The 19153-nt window shown below is 42.3% G+C and overlaps 1 protein-coding gene across 1 annotated transcript in view; it reads right to left on the reverse strand.

Annotated features, from left to right (window-relative positions):
• Nucleotides 1-13205: 13205 nt before the first annotated feature.
• Nucleotides 13206-19153, reverse strand: part of TRABD2A (TraB domain containing 2A) — an 81679-nt gene continuing 75731 nt past the window's right edge. The window contains exons 6-7 of the mRNA XM_054281918.1: nucleotides 16854-17105; nucleotides 13206-13386 (exon numbers count right to left, since the gene is read on the reverse strand). Coding sequence (XP_054137893.1) covers nucleotides 13206-13386; nucleotides 16854-17105 — 433 coding nt within the window. The remainder of the gene's footprint in view (nucleotides 13387-16853; nucleotides 17106-19153) is intronic.

The raw sequence follows: 19153 nt of genomic DNA on the forward strand, positions 1-19153 counted from the left end.
CCATACAGATTGCTCCTGAGAATAACTACCATACATGGAGTAGCAGGGAGGAAAGTTTTATGGATAGATACTTTATTGTCACAGGTAATATATTAGATTAATTATATATATATAATAATATAATAATATTATATTATTATATATATATAATTAATTAGATTAATTATATTATATTATATATATAATATAATATAATTATATTAATTATAATAACAAAGTTATTGCACTGAGTGAATGTCATTATTTCCATTGTTATAAAATTCTTTTAAAGAATAGACTAACTTTATGATAGAGTGGCAAACTTTTGAAATCTATGGACAGGTGTGTGTAATTGCAGTCTACACAGTACTGCCATTTTCTAGGAAAATATGAAACAAACAAAAAAAATGCATTACACTTAAGTAGGTCCCAATCTGTCAATTAAGTGATGCTTAAAAAAATTGAGTACAACCCCTATTTCTATCCTTTTGTGTGGTTGAAGAGGTTAAGAATTGCATTGATCTGATCATCAATGAGAATTAATTCAGCAAAAAGGGAACTGAAATGTTGAGCATAGCAAGCCATGGGAACAGGATGCACAGGTATTCACAAAGCCACAGAGAACAGACAGATCTAAGATGAGTCCTATACCCAAAAACATCCTAAGCCTGAGTGTAAAAGCTCAGATGTACAAGTGTGGTGTTTCTTACTAACATGTGAGACTAGTTTTTACAGTTACAGTTTGGCAAGTTCAGTCTGAATGAAATCATAAGCTGCAGGTATTTCAAACTGTTCATCTAAGTGATGACAAAAAAATTATGCAAGTACTGAAGTCTGGAGAAAGACACACTTCTAGGCAGGATTAGAATGTTTTAAATTATCTATTTACAGGTATTTACAAAAGTTAGCAGTTGCAACCTCACAATCATTGATTACCCTGCACCTTTCCCATTTTGTCCATGCTGCAAGTCAATGTCATATTCATGGGTATGAACTATCAACCTAAATGGATACAAGTAGTTAAAAACCATAAATACAAGTGTTCTACAGCTGTATCCAATAAAAATCCAACAGTGCATTAATTGAATAACAAAAAATAAAATTAAATTCATAAATTTTTTGGGTTATAACCAAACTTGGACCCAGGTAACCATAAACAAATGTACACTGGGATAGACTCATTCCCATGGTGTGGTTATTCAGACCCATGTCCCACTAGGATTTTCCCTATTTTTGCCTTTCAAAATTGTTGGTGGAGTTGGCACCTACAGAAATGAAACACACAGTTGTCTTGGGCAGGTTTGTACACAAAGAAACTCTGTAACTCTGTACCTCAATATCCCAGCAATAATCCCTCTGACATTCCTGCCAATATTTATCAGTGCTGTTTAATTTAGGAATATCTCTGTGTAATTTAGGAAGATTACTAGGAATTAATGCATCCAGTACACCTGCTGAAATGAAGAAATACATTATAAAGCCATTTTCTGATGGAGTGTATAATACAGCTTTCTTAGGATTATCCAAGTTTCAACAGATGCAGGGATTAGGAAACATTTGTTTAGTTCATGACTAAAAAAACAAAACTTACACATTTCAAATATTAGTGAAATTTCCAGAGAATACTAAAACAAAGCTGCTTTTAATTTTCATTTATTTGATTGCTTCAAAGTACAGAAAAGTAAAACCTACACATTTAATACAGTCCTAGGAAGTCTATAATCACTCTAAGAAATAGGAGAAAACCAAACAGGCTATTACTACTCAAAGCATAATTCTGTAATAACTTCCTTATTAGGAATTAAATATTACACAGAGCTATACAAGAAGATAACCTTAAACATCTGAGCACTTTTTTCCTTTTTTTCACACACATAATTTTACTAGCACTGCCCCAGAACAGCTTGTGTATAATTACATCTCCGTAGGTGTGGCCTACCTGAAATTTGCAATGGTGTTTTTGAGCAATGTTGGGCATTAGTGGCATTGAACCAAATTTCAGGTTTATTGTTATCTAGCTCTTCTTGGAAGACCAACTAAAGGAGGAAAAAATTGTGAGTTTCAGTGGAGTAAATGCAACTAGAGAAAAAGTCTATTTTTTAAACATTTGTGTCATAATCTTTAATGCAACACAACATTAGGTAGTTCTGATTTTCCTGAAAAACAAGGAGAAACATCTGAAGAGTTGTGGTAGACTTTTCTTCGCCAGCTGGTGATGGGTTGATCCTGGTGGGATGCCAGATGCCCACCAAAGCTGCTCTATCACTTCCACTCCTCTATGGAACAAGGGAAAAAAAATAACCAAAAGGCTTATAGGCTGAGATAAGGACAGGGAGAGATCTTCCAGCAATTACCATCATGGAGGGAACAGACTTGGGAAAATAAGCTTAATATATTAAATTGGAGTAGGGTAATAAGAAATAAACTGAAATCTTAAAACACATTTACTTCACCTTCCCCTTTTTCCCAGGCTCAGATTTACTCACAAATTCTCCAGCTCATCTGCACCTCCCCAGTGGATCAGGGGAAGAGGGAATGGGAGCTGTGGTCTGTTCATCACATGTTGCTTCTGCTGCTCCTTCCCTCGGGGGAAGAACTCCTCACACTCTTCACCTGCTTCAGTTTGGAGTGTCTCCCATGGGAGACAGTCTTCCATGACCTTCTCCAATGAGGGTCCTTCCCAAAGGCTGTAGTTCTTCACGAACTATTCCAACATCGATCTATTCCCTGTGGTGTAGTCCGTCAGGAAAAGGCTGCTCCAGGGTGAGTGCCTCCTGGGGTCACAAATCCACCAACAAACCCTCTCCAGCATGGGTTCTTCTCTCCATGGAGCCACAGGTGCTGCCAGGAGCCTGCTTCAGCCTGGCTTCCCCAGGGGCCACAGACTCCTCTGGGGGTCCACTGCCCTGTGCAGGTTCTCCACAAGGTGTAGGTGGATCTCTTCCAACAACTCTTTCCAAGATCCCTGGATTCCAACAGACGGATTGTGATGTGAAGGCAGTAGTGCAACAAAGGAGCTAACGAAAACTCTAACATAACTAACAGAAAATGCCAGAGCTTTGAGCCCGTGACATCCAATTACCTCCTCCAGCTGTCTGAGCTGGGAACCTCCAGGTTCCTCCAGGCTGCCATGTAACCTTTTCCAACATGACAAAGACACATGTCACTGAGTTTGTATTACGTATTTTGAATGTTAAGCAGTGCTAGCTACAAGGTCTGCCAGCCAATAAATACAATTTACCAAGACAAAGCTACATTTTAAGAAATGTGTATTTTTTAGAATAGGATGAAGGAGCTTGTGTTCAAATGTTTCCAAAGCTAATACAGTATATTCCCATCAGAGCATACCCCATATTATGTCTTTGTGCAAGTAGTATTACTTGTGGACATTTTCATTTGAAAACAGTTCAGCTGTTTTCAAGGACATATAAAGTTACCAAGAGTCTGGTTAAAAATGAATAGGGATGTATGTCTTCATATAGGGATAAGCACATCCATAGAAACATTTGACAAAACATACTGCAAACACTATTACAAGGGTCTAAAGAGAGATGGAAAAAGTTTATGGAAGCAAAATCTGTAAGATGTTACTAAGTACATATCTAGCTTACAAAAGTGCCAAAGCCAAGAACTGTTGACAGTTGAGAAAATTTCCATACCCCGGCCTGTCCTGTGCATCTGTGTATTCATTGTCCGCACCATAAAAGCACTTTTGGGACTAGTTGCCTAAGTTTTCCATGTTCCTGTGCCACACAGCGCTGCCAAGAGCAGAACAGTCTGTTCTCTGTTCTTTCTACTTCTCACACAGAGCTTTGATGATGTTTTCACTTCACTACTGTATACACAGGCAGATGCTACACCTTTCTGAATAGGCTTTTCTACCCACTCCTCAACCCCTGAATATGGACCAAAAAGCTTAACTTATCAGTGGAAAGGAACAGACCCTGAAGGGGTCTATAATATTACAGACTTGAGATACATTCAATCAGTCATAATAATTTTCACAAGAAAAATAACATGCTCAGTTATTGAACAGACTTGTACTCTGGAGAATACTGTTTCAGAAACTGAGATTTCCAGTTCTGAACACTGCAACTGTAAACAGAATCACAAAATGGTTCAGGTCAGAAGGGATCACCATGGATCACCTGGTCTGACTTCCTTGCTCAAGCATGGTCATCCCAGAGCACTTGGCAAAGGATTGTGATCAGATGGTTCTTGAATATCTGCAGTGATATTCGTGCACCTTCTCTGGGCAATCTGTTCCATGCACAGTCATCTGCACAGTAGCAAAAAGTTCTCCCTCAGTTCAGGTGGAACTTCCTGTGCATCAGTTTCTTCCTCTTGCCCTGTTGCTGGGCACCAAGAACAGGGTCTCATCCATGCTCCTGACACCCTCCCTTGAGATATTTATAGATATTGGTGAGATCCCCTCTCAGTTATTCCTTCTTGAGGCTGAACAAGCCCAGCTCTCTCCGCCTTTCCTCATTAGAGAGATGCCCCTTTAATCGTCTAACCTATGTTGTTAGCAAGTAGAGATAAATTCCCAGTAGGTGGCACCAGGTCATCCTCACACAGACCATGACAGAGAATATTCCTCGAGAAAGTCAGTATCTCAGTTTTGAAAGAACCATTTAGACAACATTTGCCCTAAATTTTTAAGTCTACAAATGAAGCAGATCAAAAGCATATCTTTAAAATATTGTTATATCTTTCAACATTCAAAGAGTTCCACACTTACAGCTTGCTGTCCCTTCCTTGCTCTGTGTCGTAGTTCTGTGTTATGCACAAATCTCAAGGCACTTGGGTTTGTGTGTTTGGGAAACACACAAACCAGACTTCCTCCTGGACTGCTGTTATTATTGACAGCACTCTAAGTAGCACCTCATTTGAATATCTGTCAAATATGCTGTTTGCTCAAACAGAAGGATTAGACATCATAGTGAGAGAGAAAGCTTCTTAGACATTATTACTTACAAATGAAACATGTATTATCTGTTAAAGAAAAATAACAAAGTTTTAGCAACTTCAAAGACTTCAAATGCATAATTTTTTCCTCCATAGCTGTATTGGGTATTGCTCAATAATGTTAATTTTCTACATAGTATCTTGTATGGTTCTATATTTTGGATTGGTGCTGAAAATAGAGTGATATCCATGTGTTTTAGATACTGCTGAACAGTGCTTGAACAATGTAAGTCCTCTGTTTCTCATGGTGCTTGGCCGGTGAGCAAGAGGGGAGTGCACAAAAGGTTGGGAAGGGACATAGCTGGACAGCTGACCCCAACTGACCAAAACAATATTCCATATTGTATGGCATCATGCTCAGCACATAAAACTGGGGGGGAAAAAGGGAGAAGGGGTATGGGCACTTGGAGTTATGGTATTTATCTTCCCAAGCAATCATTACATGTGATGAAACCCTGCTTTCCCAGAGACAATTGAACATCTGCCTGCTGAAACTTTGTTTGCACACACAGTTTTTGCTTTACCTATCAAACTGTCTTTGTCTCAACCCACAAGTTTTGTCACTTTTACCCTTCCAACTCTCTCCCCACACCACTGTGGGGGACTGAGCAAGTGGCTGTCTGGTTCAGCTGCCTGCCAGGACAAACTCACTACAGTAGTTCAAACACTCCTGCTGTCTAACTTTGCAGCAATTAAATGTCAAATCTTCTATTTTCTCTCTTCAAACAGGTGAAGTCTGTGCTGTAGATCTTTCTAATTCAGTCTGACTACAGAGAAGCCACTCACAGACCAGTGCAGAGAAAGAAAATTACCTGATGAGATTTCTCTATAAAGTCAGAGATCCTTGACAAATGGGTCATTGAGTTTCTCTTGCTAAGGACTTCTTTCTGCGTGCAAGGTGAATCAAAGTAGTAACCAGGAGGACATGCATTAGGTAGATATGTTGATAATATTTGCTTGTTAATTGCCAGACATTCAGGCCTTGACCATGTCTGACAGAGTACATGGATTTATCATCCAGACAGTATGTGTTTGAAATGTTGTGTAACATCAAGAATTAAGATGCAGCACCTTGATTCCATTGGGAGAATAACTGATATAAAAACCAAGAGTGATATATATCCCAAGAAGAGCAGTAAAACCAAGGAAACACAGATGATATTTTTGTCACAGCACATCAGGAAGGAAGGGATTTTCTTCAAGAAAGGCAGAAGGACTGGGATTGGAAGTGGCTTTCTTTCACAGGTATAGAGGCAGAAATAGAGCAGAGTCTCTCCTGCAGAAGGGTGATAGATATACAGCCAGCCTGATGTTTACTTATGGTCATTGGATGGAATTCAGGGCTCTTGTGGTTTTATTTTCTGTGAAAGAGTCATGTTTAAAGTACTTTGAAGGATTTGCATATGACAAAGTCTTCAAGGTATGCCTCAAAAGAACAAGAGCTGTGGTCTGGCTGGAGTTCAGAGGAATTGGCTGCCAGGACTGTACGTACACTGGCCATTAATTCCTCTAATTCTTCCAAATACATGGCACTCTAGAGAGCTGAATATTGTGGGATTGACTTCTCATCTTTAATATAGGCAATGGTTTTATCTCTAAGTGTACTTTTCTCCCACATAATTTTATCATTCGCATTCCAGCACTCAGATATATATTTAAGAATGTAGTACTTCTATGTGGGGAGGGAGCGCCCCTAGGGCCCTTCTTACAAAAAGAGACAGCAAGGCCAAATAGAGCAAAACTACTAATCTAAAACAGGTAAATGATGCCTGGATGAGCAGGAATCTGATCAAAGTACTCCAATTTCCCACTTTAGTGTTTTAATCACATAACTTTTTTGTTCAAGAGAGAACAAGACGACAAACAGAACAAGACAGAGTACAAAGATAGAAAACAGTGAGGATGTACTGAAGACTTAGTAACAACTTTGCCACATCCACTTAGAGTGTGCATATTTCCACCCTGGGTAGCACTGCTTCACAGTGAAAAAAAAGCAGTGTGAAAAAAAAATACAACAAAGGAAAAAACCAGGAAATTTTAAGAAGGCAGATAAGAGTTTTCTTTCAAATCACCATTCAGTCAGGACTGGCCAGATATGAACAATGGTGAGAAGAATAAGAAGACATAACCACCACTTAAAATGAGGCAGAAATATATTTGTACTGCTGACTGAAATAATTCTGAAATAGGAAGCCTGTAGCTATGTACCTAGGCTAGTTTTCCTAAAGCCTCAAGGCTGTTTCCTTTTGCATGATGAGTATCAGGTTCTGAAGTACATGAGCAACATCTAGTGTTAGCTGAGGCATACTGCACATCCGTGGATGGTTGAACATTGGATTATGGACAATCAATGACTATACAAGCATTTCCTTGAAAACTCTTGGCCAGGTCAAGAGGATACGTCCTAGAGATCAGACAAGTATTACCACAAAAGGCACACATCATGTGTTTGCTTCCCTTGTCCCAATGCCTGACTGCTATAAGTGGTCTGTTCTGTTGGTGTCCATTTTAGACTTACTAATAAACACTTTGGACCCTGAGAAAGCAGGTTAAAGGTACAGTACCAATTCAGAAGCGATGTGTTTTAGACCAACAAGTTTCTAATCCACAGGTTATCCCTGTATTTGCTCCCGGAGTCATCCAGCAGCCATGCTTCCTGCAAGCTATAGATCATTCACAAGCCACAACTAAGCTAAAAAAAAAAAAAAAGACGCTGTAATTTTCTTCCACTGGGCTCAGTGCAAGGTGCTGGTGGCTGCTGCTGCACCATGAGGTCAGACAAGATATTAGATCGAGGTGTCATGCTAGCCCTTTTAACTGCATAACCTACAGTTTTTCTTTCCATGCTGGATTTTCAATGATAGCAATATAATAATTTAATTATAATATAATTAAAATATAATATAATTATGCTTCTTGGGTTTAGCAACATAGAGCTGGTTTCAGCAAAGGAAGCTTTAATATGAGTTTGATACTCTCTTTGCCCTGGCCTGTACTATTCTCAACTCAAATCCAAGTTGCCAACAATAAAAATCTCTTGTCTTTTTGTCATCCTACTGGGAAAATATCTTGTGCTATAGGCATATGAAAGTAAGAGCATCTGTCCTTGATTAAGCTTAATCAAGGACCTATTCAGTGCAAAAGGGAAAATAAATGAGAGGGGAAGTGATAAGGGAGAACACTAAAAGACAAACTGGATAGACAACAGGTAAGAGAGATGATGCCAAGGATTAAAAGTTTCTAGTTACTAATTGATGGATGATTTAAAGAAACTCCCAGACCCAGCTTTGGAGATGGCCACCTTCATAACTAATAAGAAAAGGGGGAAAAAAGAGGATTGTGAGGATTTGAGATGTTCAAGGGGAGAGGTGTAGTGACTAATAAAAATTTACACAAGAATGTTTAGTGAAAGGGGACAGGGGAGAAACAAGGAAAGGGAGTAGACAGGAAGGGGTAAAAAACAGCCTGGTTTGCTGGTCACTACACTTGTCTGAACACACCCTGTGCCTGATCAATAAAGTTGCTTCTATCTTGTTTTTTAAATCTTTCCTTAAATACAGTGGGTGGTGGTCTTGGCCACCAGCCACCATGACAAGAACAGTGGGCATCCTGAAAAACAGCAGCTGTGAGGGAGAACAAAGCAGGTGAGGGGCTCAGCTCCAGCAGCTGCACTGAGACCTCAAGCCACAGGCACAGGTGCATGGCACCATTTGCCATGTGCACAAGAGGGTCTGTGTCTTCTGCCAAGCCACTGAGTGCAGATGTGGGGGGCAAACCTCAGCCTGCAGCTGTCAGCAAGCAGAAGGTGCTGGGTCCAAGCAGAGGTACCAAGTAGGCAGAGGAGCAGGGCTGGTTACCTGATGGCACCTGTGACTGTATGGGACCCGTGAGATGAGCGTGTGAGTTCTGGATCTGTTAACTGTACAAAATGGTGAGTAGGAGCCTTGTGAAGCATGCAAAAGGATTCAGGATCCTGGCGGGAGTGGTGGGTAGACAGACAGACGGATGGGCCATGCCAGTACAAGCTGATTGTGTGCAGCAAGGCAGAGGTGCTACAGAGACCTCTAACGTGCTATGGTTTACCACATACAGAACAGACATAAACACCTCCAGTTGTACAGCACACTTACTCTGCATTAAAAAAAAAAAAAAATCAGAACTGATGCATTAAGAAATGCAGTTGGCATATTGCAAACATGAAGAACTTTTAAAAGAAATCTGAGTTTTAATGAAATTAAGGCGCAAGAAATTCCATGTAAAGGCTGAACACAATAATAGAGAAGGCAGACGAGACAAAGCAGATAAATTCAGTAAAGCACTGGGCATTTGAAGAATATTCAGCTTCTTTTTAGCAGTGACCACTGAAATTTTGGAAAGGTTTTTTCGTCAATTTTTAGGCTGTAAACCAATCTCTGTACTGTACTTCATCATTGACATCCTAATTCTTAGGCAATTTATTTTGTATTCATTCACAGTGGTACACCTAAACACTTCATGGATTATCAGTTTCCATTCCTGCTGACTAGGTGATGAATTGTTAAGACATTATTTGCCAGCTCTTCTGCAAACTGCTCTACTTGCCTAATTTCCTTTATAGCTAATCAGTCCTTGGGCTCAGAAAAAAAAGGCTTTTTCAGAATTCTGAAACCCAACTGCTTTTCCTCAAATATGCGTCTCACCATGGAAAACAACTCTAACATTACAGCTTTACCTCCCAAGCAGACAATGGACAAGTATACCCACAATAATAAATAAATAAACAATGCAGTTAATTCTCCTGAGTGTAGTACTTTTAGTGTGTGTAAGCTTCCACACATCCAGACAATTTAGGCATCAAGCTTGAAAAAGCTTGAACAAATTTGAAGAGGCTCTTCTGTCAGCCCAAGATCCTTTGGCAAAATACGACTGCAACCTAGGCAATGTTTGGTGATTTCTATTGCAAAGACTCTGTATTTTCTTTTATCACTGTTAATATGAACAAACTTCACTAGAGTGACAGCGGTCCCAAGTCACCTTCTAGAGAATAAGTTCCTTTGCCAAGTAGTACTTTGATTACTATGGTCTAGTTCCACGAGTAGCAGTGCAGCCTAACAACACTGCAAAAAACCCCAGTAGCACTGTGTGGCATTTAAGGAGCTGGCACTTGTGTTGAGGGGAAAGCAGACTGTGTGCGTGCACAGGAGCCGGGGTGTGGGATGTCTGTGTAGTGATGAAGTTCCCCAGCATGGCTGGGGTGTTTGCACAGCAGCAAAGTCCTTGGAAACATTAAGTCCCCCAGGCAGACAGAGGGCTGCTGTACTTGTGTTGCACATATTTTTGCCTTCCATTCCAGGGCAGGAGACTGATATTTAAGATTATTGTTGCTTATAGCATTTCTTCTCCAGCATTTTTAATGGCCTTTGTCCATTTTATCTACTTAAGTGTGAGTTTATATCCTTGAAGCTATACTGGCAAATAATTATCCAGTTTGCTGCAAAAGTCCAGCACAAAACTTCACGTGCCTTCCACATGTAACTGACGCCCAAACCCACCATTGGAAGGTGTCAGAGAACAGTTCTGCTTGCTACCAAGCTTGGGGATGGGCCAAGTGAGTTTATACAACATTCCACTATGTTAAAACCAGACACCTGAAATCAGGCACCAAATAGCCAGGTGGAAAATCACAATGATATAATGTGTGACTACATGCAGCTGCATATCTGCTGCAATGCAACTTGAAAAGACAGTGTCCTATTTATTTTACTTCTAATCTGAACATAATCCAAATATCTGATTATTACCATTTCTTTAGAAAAGGCCACCTCCATACATAGGATGTCCTCCTAACCAACTTTTCAGCAGCAGGTAAGAGGCCACCAGGAGGAGCTCTGGCTCCAAATCGCCTCTAGCAGAGAGCTGAAAACATGTCTTGGCCAACATTTTTGTCTCAGAGCTACCTCAGAGCAAAAAGGCTCTGCTCCATTTTTTCTTGGGACTCCAGAAGCAGTTCCTCCACTGGGTGTCCATGTGTGGAAAGCTGGACTCTGACCTCCTGCTGGTACTACCCAGCGGCTACTGGGGTGGGGGGAGGCAGAGAGGACAACCAGAGGACTGGTCTGGAAGGAAAAGTAGGGACTGGAACCACTAGTTCAGTTCACAGTTATCAACCCAAGTCCATAAGACCCTCAAAAACATCTTTATTTGACTACTTTGCAGAAAGACTCCCAGGATGCAGCATCCGTAGGCACACTATCCATCACAGTTTGAGTATATTTCTATTTCTCTGACAGTCAGGCAGTTGGAAACAGGGTTCAAAATGAGTTACACCACCAGAACTGAATTATCCACAGTGTTAGTGTGGGTCTCTGTTATTTCAAAGTATTTTCAAACCATCTTTCCTCATTCCAACCTAAGAAAAACATTGATGGCTGTTTCACTCAACCCAGTTACCCCACAGAGATGAAGCTCAGGAGCCACCCTGGAGGAGAAAATAAAGAGAAAAGGCAGCCTGAGGCTGTTTTACACAGCAGCCTTGTAATGGAAAAAAGAAATGAAAACTCTGCTTCAACCACTTTCTCCCAGTGCTTGCAGTGCTCTTTCAACCTGTGCCACAGCAATGAGACAAACTCCTAAGGTCCTTTCCAAACCAAACCACCCAAACCAAACCATTCTATGATCCCATGTGCCCAATTTGTCAGGCCTGAAGTGCATTTTTGTAAGTAACCTACACTTCATACAATCTGCTCCTTTCAGGTCACATTCAGGTCAAGGAAAACAAGCTCCAGGCCTATCCAGGCATATGACCAGTGAAAGACCTACCAGAGGGAGAGACAGGGGACCCTGGCTGCTATGAAAGCCAAGGAAGACAGAATGCATTCAGGTACTCAAAGTCTTGCAGTATTACGTGTGACAAGGAATTCACAATGAGGTGGTGCTGTCTTCTACTCTAGCCCAGACACATTTAATTCCCCACAATGCTGTTGCTCACTGTGACACTTAGCCTCTCCTTTCTGTTTTCCTCAGCAAACAGAGGCTGTGTTCAGGCTCAGCCCTTCTGGAAATGGACTGAAATTTTGAGATCAAGAGATGAAAAGCCTGTTAGGAAAGCTGGAACCTTTGTTGTTCCTCCTCTGATGTTCTATAGAAAGCTATGAAAAAGATCTACTTTTTGCAATCAATGGAAAAAGCAGTGAAGTAGGTGTAAAGGCATAGGGAAAGGAAACCTGAAGGTTTTTGTCTTACTGGGGCAGATGATTACTATCTTTCCCAGTTACTAAGCTCCACACAGTGGCTCTAATTCATCCACGGGTGAAACTTCAGAGATCTTCCCAGGCAATGAAACCCTGGGGTTTCATTGATGGGGGTGAAATATTGCTCACAAATTAAGTGTGATCACAAGAGAATGTCCTGTACAAATACAGAAAATTCATCACCACTTCCAAGCTTCTTTACATTCAACAGTCAACAACACATCTACTTCACACAGACAGCAAAGGACTTAATTTGGAAAGTAATGAACTTAGTAGAAAACTTGAAAGGATTTTCTAGAATTAAGTCGTAATTGTGCAAATCACCTCTTGAGAACCTATTTTGGGGGACTCCAACATTGTGATTTGTGAAGTTCCCACAGAATTGTTTTTTTCTTAAATGTACATTAGTTTGCACTTATGACACTTGCCCAGCCACTAGAGGTTCAGGGGGACCCATCTTAAATAGCACCAAACAGAGAGCAGACACGTTCTGTTCACAAGTGTTCACTGTTTTATTCTACTGTAGGTGTTGCCATGAACCTTTATATGTAATCTGGAGCCCTAACAAGCAAGAATTAAAAGCATTACCAGTAGAGACATAAAATACCAACTCTCTTTCCCAGCTGTGCTCATAGGATCAAAATGTTCTTTTCTAATAAACAAGTCAGTGGTGTGTAAATCTTTTTACAAGGCAATGAAGGTGAAAAATATGTACTTTAGTTGGGCTCAAACAGCTAAACAACAGCTATGTTATAGCAGCATTATAATCTCCCCAAAGTATTATGGGATAACATGAAATAATTCTTCTGCAAGAGAAGGATAAATAACACTTTCATTAAAATATCTTCTCCTCTATTGGGAAGGTCAAACCAGTTAACAGAGTTAATGATCTGGACTCAAGAAAAGGAGGCAGTTTAAGAACACCCCAAAGAATAGGTGTCCCACTCATAGTCTTCTATTTCTTTTTTGCATAAACTTCTTTTTTTGATTTTTAAGGCAAGAGGCTTGCAGCTTGGATCCTCCTGTGTTTCAATGAAGCATTATCTTACACAAAGTCAAAGCCAGCAGCGGAAGGCAGAGGGAATGGGGAATCTGGTGAGCGCTGCTGGCGTCTGCGCGAGCGCGGCTGGGCCGCCCGTGGCCCCGGGGCTGGGGCTCGACCGTGATGTAGCCATTGATGATGCGGATCCGTGGAGGAGGATCAGTAGCACTGCAAGGCAAGAGAAGAACATCAGTCCTGATCCAGCCCACAGCTGCCCAACAGCCACAGAGCAGGAGGTGGTCAGACTCTGTGACCCCCTGTCAGTTTGCTGGGTCCATCCGAATGGTCTCTTGTACAAGTTACACACTGACCAAAAGTCTGTGCCTCCTAAATGGCAGAGTGCTGTTTAGTCCCTTCCTCACACATGTGGACAGCTCCCACACCAGCCCACAAGGATGAGGTGCTACCTAGCCAAACTGTGAGGTTGACATGAAGGGGAACAGTGAAGAGACTGAGGAGGGTGATGACAGCACCAAAATACTGGCCCTGTCTCAAGTCTACCCAGCCTGCTCATTGGTCCCATACAGTCAGTCGGGTGGGTAAGATGACCATATTCCTAACCTCTGTCAGCTAAGCAGAAAATAGATAAGAACAAAACAAGTGTTGATGCAGAGGAGTGTCACTGCTGGGGCACTTGTTGAGCACAGCTGGAGTGAGGCACCTGTTTTCTGAGTACATCTTCCTCAGCCATGCTCCATGCACCACACTCCATAGGGGCCCACCTTGTTCCTATACTGTATGATCTCTTCCACAGGTCAGGAATTACAAAAATATTTACATGACATACTTCAAGCAGAGAAGAATGGCTTCCAGAAACACATCCTAGATCACCACATTTCAGAGTATCTCCCAGTGGTAGTACTCTGACATCGTGATGAACAAGAACTGAATTAGAGCATACATAAGCTGTACTCCCATAGTGGTAATACATGATGGAGGAGAGAAATTTGTATGCTCCAGGCTGCTAAGGCAAACTGAACCTGATCTGGGGGAGATCACACACCACAGCAGGCCAGGAGTCAGAAGGGTCAGACACTACACAGGTTGTAGTTCTCTTTGGTAATGGACTGAAAGCAATGCTTGACACCACAGCTGTGCGACTCACATACCCCCCAGGACTGCAGGGTGCTGTGTAGAACCTGAAGACAAATCTGGAAAAAACTAAAAGCAAGTCCACCTGGCAAATACAAACCCAAGTAATTTCTTCTGCAGCCAATCCCCAGGCGCTGTGCACCATTCTTATTTCAGTCCACTAAGCAAAAATGCTTTGGGAAATTAAAGGCAATTACTATCCTTTTTTAAAACACTCTACTCTTCCTTACCCAAAGATCTGAACAATGGCCAGAGAGAAGCCAGCTGGCAGCACATCAAGGAAATACAGCCAGCAGCTGATGCATACAGGGGCACGAACCAAGGCCATTCTGACAAGTGCACTACAACACTACTAAATCACTTCAGCTGCACCTTTCACATTTTCAGGCTCACAGGAGGAATCATAGAATTATGTAGGTTGGAAATAACCTTTAAGGTCATCAAGCCCATCTGTAAACCTGAAAGCTGTGAATGGCTCATTCGTAAGAAACCCAACAGCTTTACTGGTGTCTGCACACTCTGAGCAATGTTTGGAGCGAGGGCTGAGACTCCCAGGCATACAGGCCCTGGAGCCCAGACGTGCTGGATTTCGCTGGGAAGGGATGCGTAGCCCAGCCCGGCAGCGGCACGGGCGCTGTGGCAGAGCCCAGCAGACAGCCAGGGCTTTACAGGAGCCCAGTGCACGGGTGGGGCTCCTGCCTGAGGGACAGCTGCCTTCCCTCCCTCGGCACATGGGCACAGCAATCTCCCAGGCATCCTTTGTCTTTCCGAACATTGCCATGCAACATCTCCATCTCCAGATGTTTAAGCTCCTCTCTGCTGCTAAGGAGTCACCCCTACAAAGCGTTTGTCATGTAGCACCAGGGTAAGCTTCTAGCACAAAGGACATCTTAAATAGTAGAGGAAGAAAGGAAACATAAAAAGAAGAAAAGAAAAGCAGCTTTTCCTGCTCCCATACTTATGCAAAAGTTTCCTAGACTGCCATCATTTGCTTTGCTTTTGCCTCACTACTGCCTGGCAGTACTTCAAATCTATGCAGCCCTAACATGCCTTCAATTTGGTCACAGTAGCACATCTTTTCATTTTCCCTCTTCTTCTAAAGGCTTGATACTGCAAGGGCACAGGCGTCTTAGAGTCACTGCCCTCTGACTTCCTGATCTTTGTGGGAGCAACTGCATGTGAAACACTGAACATGGCACTGTGGAGGCACAGTGGGAGATTAAGACAGACATTTGTTAGCATTTTGACTAAACAGACTATCAACATAAACTCCAAAAATCCATTCACAATCAGCTAGTATAAACTACATTAACAGGAAGTAAATAGTACACTAAGAGACAAAATCATGTGTGATCAGTATAGGATTTGTTATATTGGTGAATCTTGGACTGTGTGTAGGTCTGTCAGAGGACATGTTACATGAGCATTCGTCTCCCAAATAGCTAATATTAAGGCTGAAGGAAGGAGCAAAGAAGGAAATGTGGTCTAAAAGATCTGACAATGGCTGAATGCCTCAAAGAGAACAACTGCTGCAGCCACTTGGGGCCAGCCTGAGCCATGTATCACTCATAGCAGTGGTACAATTAGGATACAGGGACATGAAAGGAAAAGCATGGAAAGGAGAACTCTGCTATACTGAATAATGTGGGGAGCAGGAAGAAGTATTCTTCAGAGGGGAAAAAACCCAAATAATGTACAGGCTTCATTTCAAGAACTGTCAGACTTTTTCCATTACCCCCACCTGTCTGGTTGTTTATGGTATCACAAAAATTTAATGCCTTCAGGCTGAGTATAGCAGAGATACAAACACACAAAGTACAAAAGAAAGCATATTTGGGCATGTGTGTTATCTGACAGGAGGGAAACGTTAAGGTATACATTCAGTCACAGGCCTTATTATAGGTAATGAGAGAAATTGGCCTTTTTTGTTTTCCTGTGGATTGCCGTAGTTCTGGTAAGTAAGCTTTTCTGGATGAAAAGTAAGGGATATGTGTGAACATCTGCCCCACAACACACTCATTTTTTATATAAATTCTGCCATCCATTAGGCTGTCATGCTTTTTCAGACTGAAATATACAGAGACTGAAAATACCGCATGAATATTGCCCAAGTACAAGGAGAACATATGTCAGGAATGATAGTTTCCTCATATGCAGCAGCTTTTGTTTAATGGTCCAAGGCTTTGATCTGTACCATCTACCACCGGACCCAGCCTTCCATGAAAGAGAGGACTGCCATATGCTCACAATCCCTCAAGCCCAAATGGAGAATGATCTAGACAAGACTTCCACTTGTTTTATGCCTAGTTTTCCAAAAATCTAGCTATGCAAAGAAAAAAAAAAAGAAAGCTTTTTTTTTTTTTGCCACTAAACGCACAAGAAACCTCATGCAAATGCTTCAGAAAGAATCACAGCAGTGGAGAAGGTCAGATCCTGTCCACAGGATATATCTACCCCTGCAGAAGTTTGAGGGTCTGTATGAAACCATCCAAGGTAAAGCCCAGTTTGAAAAGCCATCCTCCCCCTCCCCAGCCATTAGATACCTTTCTTCAAGGCGAACCCAGAGGTCGTTAAATTGTCGCAGTTTTTGCTTCTTCTGCTGCTTTTTCTTCTTCTTTTTGTACTTCCTGTCTACTTTCATGAGCACATCAATTCTGTCAGGGAATAGCAGGTGAGGCAGGAACTCTCCCTCCTCCTCTTCCTCCTCCTTCTGGAGGTGTAGTGGGAGCTCATGGGACATGACATAGGGACTGTGTGATGATGAAAAGGCTAACAAGGTTTTGGGAGATTTTTGGCTGGAAGAAAGAGAGAACACAGATAGCATTTAAAAGGGCTTTGAGGCAAAATCCTGTATCAAGGCACATACATATAAAATAGATGTTTCTGCCTGGATGCTGATGTCTCTGCTGTGTATTCCTGCTCTCTCTTCCTTAAGCCAATATTGATTTTATCATCAAAATAGTACTCTTTAGCAAAAAAAAACCTTTGGAAAAGAGGCAGTCTGTGTCAGAGGAAAGAATGCAGTCTGGATAAGGGCGGAGTAACTCTTGGTAATAAGCGTGCACATCTAGAGACAAATCCCTTTTAAGTCAGAGTCAAACCACACTCCTCTAATCTGATGTGCTGCAGAACACAGACCAGATATTTCTTTCAACATTCCTGCCCAGAACAAACTAACCTGGGGGACAAAGGGAAGGGCAAACAACACAACTAAAGCACACCAGCTGATGAAACCAGGTCTGGATCAGCACCTCTCACTGGTGGAGAAGGTAAGAAACAAGCTAGCTCACAGACCGTGACCATGGCGACAGAAACACATCTTGAAAATTACCGCCTTTGAAGGGAAAGGCTCAGTATACCATTAACAGTAACATGGCTGCATGCTGGACCCAGAGAAGGCTGAGGTTCTCAATGACCACTATGTGTCAGTGCTCAATGGCAAGCGTTCCAGCCAAGCTGCCCAAGTCAGGAAAGGCAAATGGGAGTATCAAGGCCCTAAGAACAATGTAGGAGAGAATCAGGTTTGAGACCATCTAAAGAGCCTGAATGTGCACAAGTGAGTGGGGCCTGATGAGATTCATCTGTGGGTTCTAAGGAAGCTGGCAGATAAGTTGCTAAGCTACTACTAAATAATTTCTGAAAACTTGTGGCACTCAGGTAAAATTCCCAACACCTAGGAAAAGGGAAAAATAACCCTCATTTTTGAAAAGGAGAAAGTAAAAGTCTCACCTCTTGTGTGAGGCAAGATCATGGAGCAGATTCTCCTGAAGACAAAAACAAACATGGAAAACAAAGAGGTGATTGGAAGCAGCCAACATGGCTTTACCAAGGGCAAACAATGCCTGTTAAGTTCGATTATCTTCTCTGATGGGGCAGCAGCACTGATGGACATGGCAGAGCAACTGCCATCGTCTGCCTGGACATAGGCAAAGTATTTGACACTGTCTGACATGATATCCTTGTCTCCAAACTAGATAGACACACATTTGATGGATGGATTGCTTGGTGGATAAAGAACTGGTCAGAAGGCCGCACACAAACAATTGTGGTCAACAGCTCCTTGTCCACATGGAAATCAGTGATGAGGGGTCTCCCTCCGGGGTCAGTCCTGGCACCACTGCTGTTCAAGATCAGCGGCATGGACAGTGGGATCAAGGGCACCCTCAGCAAGTCTGGCATCAGCACCAAGATCTATGGAGCAGCTAACACACTTGGCAGGCAGCAATGCCATCCAGAGGGGCCTGGACAGGCTGGAGAGGTGGGTCTGTGCAAACCCCATGAAGTCCAACAAGGCAAAGTGCAGGGTCCTGTCCCTGGGTTGTGGCAATCCCAGACACAGCCACGTGTTGAGTGGAGATTGACAGCAGCCCTGAGGAGAAGGACTTGGGGGTGATGATTGAAGAAAACTTTAACCTGACCCAGCCATGAGCACTCATAGCCCAGAAAGGCAATGGGACCCTGGGCTGCATCCAGAGCAGCGTGGGCAGCAGGGCCAGGGAGGGGATTCTGCCCCTCTGCTCTGGTGAGACCTCACTCAGAACCCTGCATCCAGCTCTGGGGTCCTCAGCATGAGAAGGACATGGTGGAACTGCTGGATCAAGTCCAGAGGAGGCCACAACATTAATAAGAGGACTGAAGCACCTCCCTGTGAAGACAGACTGAAGAAGTTGGGCCTGTTCATCCTGGAGAAGAGAAGGCTGTATGGGGACCTCCTTGCAATTTCCCAGTATCTGAAGTGTCCTACTGGGAAGCTGGAGAGGGACTCTGTCAGGAATTGTAGTGACAGAAGTAACAAACACTCCTGTCTGTTACTGAAGAAGGGATGTATTTAGGACAGGTATTG

Source organism: Melozone crissalis, unplaced genomic scaffold (genome assembly GCF_028551555.1).
Source record: "Melozone crissalis strain CALT ecotype California unplaced genomic scaffold, PUWL_Pcris_2 ptg000005l_1, whole genome shotgun sequence".
Lineage (NCBI taxonomy): Eukaryota > Metazoa > Chordata > Aves > Passeriformes > Passerellidae > Melozone > Melozone crissalis.